General features: G+C 43.0%; 1 protein-coding gene across 2 annotated transcripts; it reads left to right on the top strand.

Moving 5' to 3' along the window:
* Positions 1 to 37: 37 nt before the first annotated feature.
* cbll1 (Cbl proto-oncogene-like 1, E3 ubiquitin protein ligase) lies at positions 38 to 9,499 on the top strand. 2 transcript variants are annotated; one of them, XM_085387648.1, is made up of 7 exons: positions 38 to 809; positions 2,208 to 2,372; positions 4,398 to 4,430; positions 4,629 to 4,735; positions 4,907 to 4,990; positions 5,071 to 5,144; positions 8,043 to 9,499. In XM_085387648.1, the coding sequence occupies exons 1-7, from the start codon at positions 797 to 799 to the stop codon at positions 9,049 to 9,051; spliced, it is 1,485 nt and encodes a 494-aa protein (XP_085243774.1). In that variant the 5' UTR covers positions 38 to 796; the 3' UTR covers positions 9,052 to 9,499. The 2 variants fall into 2 exon arrangements, with proteins under 2 accessions (XP_085243774.1, XP_085243772.1); XM_085387646.1 differs by lacking the exon at positions 38 to 809 and adding an exon at positions 829 to 1,831.
* Positions 9,500 to 10,019: the final 520 nt, after the last annotated feature.

Below are 10,019 nucleotides of genomic sequence, written 5' to 3'. Positions count from 1 at the left end.
GGACTTTTGCCTGAGTGTGCAGCAGTTTACAATGAAAGTCAAAATGCAACCTTCTTTCTGTGTTTGATGACATTCATTTTAGACAAAGTATGTATTAGAAACTCTATGAAACAATGTGAATTAGTTCAGCTGTGAAACAAGCTTCATTCTAAGTAAATATGCATGGATAGCACATGTTGGATGATCTAACAAGTGTTTAAACTATGGCAGCAGATATTTTTTTATTAAGGATACATCCATCCATCCATCTTCATCCGCTTTGTCCGGGGCCGGGTCGCGGGGGCAGCAGCCTAAGCAAAGGATACAATTAGCTTTTTTTCTGCTAAAACAATGTAAATAGTGGATAAATAATAACCTGAACTTTACAGCAACATGTTTATGAAATATGATAGAAAGTCCAAGCCTTCAGATTTTCCAGTCACTCTCATGACTGACAGGATGTGACCTGTGGCAGGTAGTAGCGTAAAACGTAAAGGAGGAACTGCGTCGATACAGAAAACAAATGGACGATCGTTTCTGTTAAATATCACAACGACGTCCTGTCTTTACTTTCAGTATTGTTACCCAGCCATTTAGGCCAACTGTACACGGGCATAATAAACGCACGGCTGTTTTTCTTTGTTGGTTTTAACGTGAACTAACTACAGTTTATTTTTAGCTCTTAATTTTTTAACCCTGTTTGCGTCGTCCTTCTTTCGCTTCCTTCTTTCCTATCCTCATTCCTTCCCTTTCACTTCACCTCCTCTCCTCGTCAGTTTCTCGTATCCCACAATGCATTGCGATCACTCGTTGGATCATGGACCAAAGCGGTAAGCAAAATGCAAAGTAGGGCCGAGACGTTAGCAGAACTTGTTATTCATGCTATATATTTTTTAACCTGCGTAGCCGTTTTCATACCAGCTCTAAGAGCTAACGTGACTACAAAGCCCCTTCGTGGAAAGTGGTTTTGCTAAGCTAACCCGTAATCTCCCAGGGGAACATTAAAGCTTGAATGGTGCGGGCTAGCCAAAAAAGGCTTGAGTACTTCTCGCCAAAAGTTAACGTTACGCCCTAAGTTGGTCTGGAGGGTTACACGAAATGTTCCACCAGAGTTTATGCAATTATTAAACTCAACTGCAAACTATATATTCTCACATGTTAGTGGGTTTACGGCTAGCTGCGATTTAGTTGGGGCGCGAATGCGGCTTGATTGTTAGCATATGCTAACCACTTAGCTGTATAAAGAAACTATCTTATAACGAGTCTCTTGACTGTTAACCCACATACACGAGCCCTTTTTTGCTGATAGTATTAAGGGCGAAACGCTAACGTTGTTAATCTAATTTCCAATTGTTTATATTACTGAAGTGTCACTAAAGTGATAAACCATTGCCAACTATAAATATCTGCGGCTCTGAGCTCCTCCTCGCTTGTTGTGGCTTTGCTAAGGGACAGGTACAAGTTTCTGTGTCGTAGGCGACATTGTGAGAGTGGGTGCAGGTGGAAGGTATCACGCCTGGAAAGGTTGTGTGTGAATGAAGCGTGTGGAAAGGTGAAGATGAGTATACGTAATGAAGGTGGATGAGTTGTATATTTGGGGTCAGCCATCCAAAGCAACGGGCAATACACAAGAATGGCAAAGAGTCCATGCAGGGTAGAGATGAGTGTCAAAGATGATTTGTTACTGAACAATAATGGCGCGAGTGAAAGGAAGAGTTACAAGATGGTAGTCCACTAAAGATGTTAACATTTTCATTGGGAGTGACCAACACGTACAGCATTAGATGTCTCATATTGAGCAGTTTGGAGACAAAGGCAAGGCTGGGACAGAAGATGGAGCTGCCAGGCAGAGGTTGGTGTGATAGAAGATGGGGATTGGATGAGACGGAGGCAGATGATCTACTGTGGAACCCAAAAAGAAGCATCCTGTTTAACCTATGAGTCACTGAGTTTCACCATAAAGTCTAATTCCAGAATGAAATTATTTGTAATCTATGTAACCAATGTAAACAGGCAAGGGACTCTGTTACAAGCACTGTCACAATCCAGTGACGTCCTAAAGGCTTTAAAAACAACTCTTTGTAGATGGATATGTGTAACTGTTAAATTTTGGTGTGGCTCTTGAGTCCACCACATGAGGTATCCCTCACTAACTCTGTAACTGTCCAATGTACAGCGCAGAACATATAGCAGTCTGTTTCAGTTGATATACTCTTTTTCTTCCACAGACAATGATCTTCAAGGAAGCGATGGCTCTGGGAGTTTGGGAGGCCCGGATGTTCGCAGACGAATCCCCATCAAACTTCTGTCCAAGCAGCCAATAAGGAGCAAACCTCAGCAGCGCCCCCAGAGACCTGTCAGCAGAACTTGTAAAAGTGAGCCTGGAGAAGATGGTAGGCACACTATGTGGTACAAAATGCTCATTAGCACTAATGTTTTTATGATGTCACACTGTATAGGCAAAAGTATTGGGCCACACCTCTTAATCAAAACTTTTTCAATCCTATTGCCACTGTATATAAATTTGAATAGCTGGCTGCCTTTACAAACATGGGTCATTCACTGAATTCAAGAGTGGAGCTGTAAAATATTGTGGCAGTTGAAATAAGTCAATTCATGAAATGTTTCTTACATTTGCAGCCCACATAAAGCTACAAAGCAGTGCCAAGGTGCATGGTTTGTAAAAATTGCCAATGGAGAGTTCCATTCACACCAGCACAAACTCTGCACTGTGGGTTTTGTGGCTGAGCACCTATAATATGTAGGTAGCCTAGTACGTTTGCCTGTAAAGTATATAAACATAGCATGCTTAATGATATTCAACTCTTTGTTGGTTAGTTTTTAAAGTAGCTAATGCATTGTTGTTGGTGTCTTTCAGCTGGTGTTTGTAAAGGTCAACCTTTCCTCTTTTCAAAATAATGGAGTTCCTTTTCTGCAATATAAGTTTTGAGATAGGGCTGTTTGATATAACGATATATATGACGATATATAAACATCTATTGTTTCATTTTACGCTGTCGTTTGTTTCGTGGTGTCGCAAAATAAACTGTTTACAGCAATATTTTTTCATGGTTCTGATGGTCGCTGTAGTTATTATTAATTTCTTAAAGTTCTCTATTTCTCTTATATTTAATATAACCACACTACGGATGGACAAGCGCCTGTTTTTATATGTGTGTCCGCTTGTTTATGTTCCACATAAACCTTTCACAATAAAGCTCAAGATCCTGTTGAGACTTTTCAAAATAAACTGAATCACGTGAAAGATGCAGAGTATTTACGGATGAGAAGTAAAAAAAGAGCCGCCAAAGTGCTAAAAAATAAACCTTAGACTCAAACGTTAGAACAGGCAGGAAACACTTCACCAAGTCGAGCTGCCCGAGATTCACAGACTTTACAGAAAATGTAACATTTTTGTGATTTATATCGTTATCGGACGATAGATGTCTTATATCGGGAGATGAGATTTTGGTCATATCGCACAGCCCTATTTTGAGATGTTCCTTTTTCATATCATTGTCACATTTCACTGGGATATATGTGCAGGATATGGAGTAGACGTTTCTTTCATCCCCACTCCAGTGGGTTGGGCTGCACACTTGATTTGGCTGCCCACAGTGTGCTTTGTCTCTCCTCCTGGCCCTGAACCACGAATGTTTCACAAGTTAGGCAAATGTAAAAAACATTACACAACGGAGCCACCATGCAGTATATTAAGTATCTCTGTGGAGGGAGAAAAAACGTTCATTTTTTCTTCTGGTGGTAGGAGTCATTGTAGACTCGATGACGTGTTACACAGGTATCAGCGACGTACTCGTGGGCTGAACAGAGATGATGTGCCAGTGGTAGCAACAGACTTACAGGTTGACATGTGGGCATCTTTCTTTACCAGTTGTTGTGCAGTGACACTTGCAGTGGTAGTTTGAACGTTTCTTTGGGCAGATAGAGCTCACAGTTCATCCATATTTGCTGGCTCATCTTTGTTATTTGGACTTGATACAAAATACTCAAAAAAAGGATCTCAAGCATTTTTGTATGTTGTTGTACTTTTGTACAGCTGTCTCTGTCGCTCACAGCCGTCATTTATTCTTGGCCTGACCTGTCGTGGCGTATCAATTACAATACATCATAACAGTATCAGTTTAACAGAAAGTGTAACACTTGTATTATTGATGCTTTTACAGTCATCCAGTCTGGAATCATAATACGTTGGCACACAGTAGCACTGTGACAGCCTACTGCCATATGTCATCATGCTGTTTAAGGATTAACTGCGGCACTTGCACACAGTACAGAAGATGGATGTCCTTTTTATTATTTTCCTCATAAATTCAGTTTAGATGTTATTAAATGTTATTTATGTGAAGTTTCTGTTGTTGCCATACCGATGCTGATTCTTTTTTCTTTTTTTAACAAAGTAATCATGAAGTCGATGATGAGGACAGCATCAAGTAAGCGTTTTAGATTTTATTTGTACCTTTCATTTTAGTTTCCATGTACATGTAATTGTCTTATACACACAGAATATTTTAAGCTCCTTTGGATAGTGACACTGTGCTATGTTCTTGCCCTCCTCTTTGGGAAAAGTGTCAGGTTTTTTTAAATACTGTTTTATTAATGCTACTCTTGTTTTTTTCTTTCTACTACAGATAACTTTGGTTTTAAGCAAGAGGACAGGTTTGACTGTGGAACTAAAGCTGGTGATGTGTTTGCAAGTCAGAGGAGATTTCCACAACCGTTGTTCTGGGACTATAAGGTACGTCTGCTGTGTGAGGGGAAACAATATTAATGATTAAGTAGCATCATTACCAGCATCTGGCACGCCAGTAAGACGTGTAGTATTGGAATTAAAGAAAAAGTATACAATGATCTGGTTTTAGTGGTCATTACATGCGTGTCATATTTTTGTGTCCTCTTATTTCAACAGTTAAACTTGATTGGAGAAAAGGATGACGTTCCGATTCACTTCTGTGACAAATGCGGTCTCCCTATTCAGCTGTATGGACGGATGGTACATGTTTTATTGCTGTGTCTCTGCACAACATCTCAGAGTCATGTTACTGTCTAACTCTTGCCAATTTGACTCCTCAGATTCCCTGCAAACATGTTTTCTGTTATGACTGTGCTCTACTTCATGAGAAGAAAGGAGAGAAGATGTGCCCAGGGTGAGACTATTTAACTTTGGTACATGGCAATGAGGGTAAAATAAGGATGGCTGGATGCCAGAAAAGTCGACTCCTGCAAGTACTTTGAGCAGCAGGGGCATAAAATCACTACAGTATAAAGCCACTAAGATGTCCCTGATTTAGGCTCCGGCCACACTAATGTGTTTTTGTTTGAAAACGCATCGTTTTCTTTCCGTTTTGGCCTCCCGTCAACACTGAAACGGCGGTTTTGCTCAAGGAAAACGCAGCGTATTCAAAACGATTTCGAAAACGCACACATTTGAAAACGGTGCTTTTGCGTCGCAGTGTGGACAGCGAAAACAGACTTTCAAAAACGATGATGCGTGTTAGAGCTGGGCGATATGAGATTTTTTCATATCATGATATGTTTTTTTCATTTCAGGCGATAACGATATCTATCACGATATCAGCCAAATAACTATATTTGTAAGATTTAAATGTGCCGTTGCTCACAAGTAAAATGTGAAATAATCAGCAGCTTGTTTTGATTTAAATATTTATTTCCCATAATAAGTTCAACAGGGTAGATGTACTTAAGGAACATGAGACTTTTTCAGATAAATAAAGGCAAATATTGCAAACTACACAAAAGGCAGCCGCTAAAGCGTTTAAGTTTCAAAATAGAACAAACGAAACAGACTAAACTGTCAATTCCACTTAGAAACAAAATATTAATTCTAAAAATAAATCTTAGTTTGTTTTACAGAAGAACAGACAAAACTGACTAACTTTTGTCAACATCAAATAAAGTGAGAACTAAAAGGAAATTCTCGATCTCTCCTTGTTGTATAGCTGAGCTTTTCAAACAGTTGTAACAGTTACTTCAGTCTGACAAAAGCCGAATGACGAATCAGCGCTTCCAGTCAGAGACTGAGCATGCACCAGTTTATTGTATTTCCAGACTTGCTTTCGGCACATTTACAGTGCAGCTACTCTGTTTTTGTCAGACTTGAAATAGCAGAAATACCTTCACACTACGGAGCTTCTGTGGCTCTTCCGTTCGACAATCTCTCCGGCGTTGGAACCATCATCTGTTTTCTCTTCGGTAACCTTCGGTCACGCTCGGTTGATGTTTCTAGTCGGCACACTCCTTTCCTCCGTTACCTGGGCAGTACGGCGGCTGGCTGCTTCCCAAACAAATACACATGTGCGGCTTGGCACTTGTGCTGTACGCAACAAGTCACGCGACGTGACGCTGCGGCTGTGATTGGTTCGGCTCTGCGCTACGTAATTTGGATTGGCTGTTCTTTTTTTTTTTTTTTAAAGAGGACAAGAGCGGCGAGGTCTATCGCGACAGTTTAATTTTTCTATCGAGAAAAAGTTATTTCGCAACACATATCGTTATCGTTATATTTCCCAGCTGTAGTGTTAGTCATGTGATGCAGTCATGTGACCAATTAAACACAGATAGCGGAGGGTATTATACAGCAGCTGTTCTGTTTGACAGCCCTGTTAAAGATGAATATCAGTCTGTAGATGCTTCAGAGAGCTTTTCTTCAAATTCTTTAACTCTCACTCGCTTTTGCAACTTTGTACTTTTGTGTTACTCACAGCAACGACTCCACGTCATCGTTAGTCTATTTAAAGAACTCGCTGCTTTTCATCGACATTCTGCCGCCACGTTTCAAAGAGCCGGAGAGTAAATAAGCGGCAGACGGAAATGAGGCAGGTCGAATCTTCACGCATGCGCAGGACTGGAACGTAAGCGTTTTCAGACGTTTCAATGTGGACGCACAACTCTGTGAGAACGACTGAAAACACTAGTGTGGACGCGGAGCGTTTTCAAATCTATCCAGGCCAGTGTGGACGTAGCCTTAGTGACGTGAGGAATGGGACCTCAAGAAAATCTGAAGCCAACATCTGAAGTCTTTTGTCCTGTAAAAGTGAAACGGGAACCTGAATAATCTGTTAAAACCTGCAGTCGTGTAGATTGACACCCACGCTGCCAGGTGCACGAAGCACTCTGAATCATTCTCTCTGACAGTTAAAGTCTTTCCACCTACCTCCTCAACCAGATTGAAGACAGTTCTTTGTGTTAGGCCAATATTTTACTTGCTGAGCTCGTAGAAATACTGCCTACTGAGCATTCTGATAGCAAGGAAAACTAAAGGCAGCACTTACAGCATCCACTTCAGGATTGTAGGGAGGCTGGAGCCCATGCAGGCTGTGATAGGCTGAACAGAGTACACCCTGGACAGGGCTAATAGAGATGGTATCTACTCAGCTCCACTCAACTCGACTGTGTTTTGGTCTTTTTCTATTACAACCGAGTCGCACCTCAGTGTACATAGGGTTGTTGTAGCAATGTGTCCGAAACTCTGACTTTGTTTGTTTGAGACACAAATACAGCTCAGTAATTGCAATGGTATACCTCAGCCTGTGGCTTCTTGTCAGGCTTAAGGGCCATGAAGTCGGTTTTCACGAGCCTTCATAATGTTGGCAGGTTTCAAAAATGGCAGCTTTGATTTTTCTGATGGAGTTGCTCCTCTAACTCAGCGAGTGACGCCGTAGACTGGACAGTCAGTGGCATGCAATCTGCTGAGGTCACAGAGGTTTTTGCATTGACCCCGCTCACTGCAACCCCGGCTGAGCAGGGACTAAAAAAGCACCTGGTACAACCACCTAATGGAAAACCGAGTCGAGGTGAGTAGGTACCAGTGGAAAGGGCCACATTGACCAGTTGGGGCGGTATGGTGTTGGAGCTGTGGTCTCATGAAAAAAGGTCCTGCGGTTTAAGCCACGAACAGGCTGTGTGGAGTTTGCATATTGTCTGTGAGTACTGTGAAGTCCCCCAGTCCAAAAATAGGTTGATTAGATCAACAGCGAACTTGTCCAACTAAATAACTGAGCTGTTTGACTTTGTCTGTGTTTCTTCAGCCTGACCCTCTATAACTGCACAGACCCGGTTCAGCGCATTGAACAGTGCCAACGTGGTTCCCTCTACATGTGCAGCATTGTAGCAGGATGCAAGCGCACCTACCTGTCTCAGCGTGACCTCCAGGCCCACGTCAACCACCGCCACATGAGGGCTGCCAAGTCTTCTGCAGGCCGCCAGGAGCCCGTGCACCTGCCCCCTGCTTCTGATGTATCTGAGCGTTTCCGCCTGCCTCCACCTCACTTACCCAAGAACCATGTCCATCTCACCAACCCGCTCCAGCACGGGAGCCACGATCCTTACAGTCAGCCGCCACCTCCCTCCGCTCACGAAGGCCCGCCCCCGACTCCTTCTCTGGGTCCTGAGACATTCCGCATTGCCACGGTAACAACTCGTAAGCACAGTAATCTCATCACTGTGCCCATTCAAGACGACTCCTCTTCCTCTCGCGAGCCCCTCTCTGCTGGGCCAGGCCCTGGCCAGCCACCCCACCACCACCCCGGGGACTATCCTGGCCAGCCTCCCGTAGTGTCGCACTCTCACCATATGATGGCACCACCTCAACAGCATTTTGGTCCCCCACCTCCCCCGCCGCCTCCCATTACCCACCCAATGCAGCATCCTCCCCAGGCCTCTGGGACACCACACATGGTGTACAACCAGGCCCCTCCTCCCCCAATGTCCACAGCGCCCCCACCTATTACTCCTCCACCAACGCACATGATACCCCCTTACATGAATCACCCACCCCCAGGACCTCCACCACAGCATAGCGGCCCTCCTGTTAATGCCCCACCACCTCATCATTATAACCCAAACTCCATGCAGCAGTTCCCTGAAGACCAGGGTACCCTCAGTCCCCCCTTCACCCAGCCAGGAGGGCTCAGTCCTGGGATGTGGCCCGCCCCAAGAGGACCCCCACCTCCACGAATGCAGGGACCCCCTCCCCAGGGCCAAATGCCTGGTCCGCACCATCCGGATCAGGGCCGGTATCGGCCCTATTATCAGTAAACTACCACCGAAATGGGTCTGTCATTCTGTTCCATACTGCTTGTCTGAGTAATGTGATAGTAAACCTCAGGGTTCCAGGTTGTAGACATTGATTTCCATAAAACTGCCCAAAGCAAATGTGTATGTGGTGCACACTCAAGTTAACTGTGCTAAACCTTCCACTGAACATACTTTTGACTTGGAAGAGAGCAGGAGTGTCCTGTTTTTGAAACAACATATGGTAAACATGTCTGTATATATGTTAGCTGATGCCACACATGTACATTTAAAGATGTTGAGTCAATAAATTTTTAACAGCACATTTCTATCCTTTTGTTTGACATGATGTGATGTAGTACAATGTCAGCTGGTTTCTTTAACAGAAGTTACTGAAAACTACATTTATCACTTGGTCTGACTGACGAGGTCTTCAGTATTTCTCATTAAAAATATATTGTGGAAAAATGAAGCTATGCTTTGTCTGGTGATCTGTTTGGGTTTGGCCCCTTTTAGGAAGAACGATGTACCTGCAGTGTCACGTCATGAAAAGACCATACAGCAAGCTACTTTAAGCAAAGCGCTGTCATTTCCCCTGAAGGCTGTGATTAAGAGCAGGAGTTGCACTTTTAGTTGGAGGTTCTATAAATCTATTTCCATGCATGCTGGTGAAGGTGAAGAATTGGCTGTTGTCTCTTTGATGTCAGTGTGATTTATTGCAGTTTTTCAGATTCAAAAACTTTATTGTCAATACAACAATATACACAGTATACAGTGTATCGAGATGCTGTTTCTCCCCGAGTCCCCCTGGTGCATTTATAAGAGTATAAATGATATATCTCCAAGAGATAAAAACTAGGAATTACAAATGATTGATAAAAAGGTACTATTACTAACTTTATCCATGTAGAATAAACAGACAGGGCAGAGACAATATGGAGTGGATTGTGCAGCAGGTACTAAATACCAGGTTCAAGTTATGAGTCAGGATA

This window comes from Rhamphochromis longiceps, linkage group LG17 (assembly GCF_057381845.1).
Source record: "Rhamphochromis longiceps isolate RC_006_pf linkage group LG17, R_longiceps_female_GT1.1, whole genome shotgun sequence".
NCBI classification, from domain to species: domain Eukaryota; kingdom Metazoa; phylum Chordata; class Actinopteri; order Cichliformes; family Cichlidae; genus Rhamphochromis; species Rhamphochromis longiceps.
This window is presented reverse-complemented; position numbering and strand designations above follow the sequence as displayed.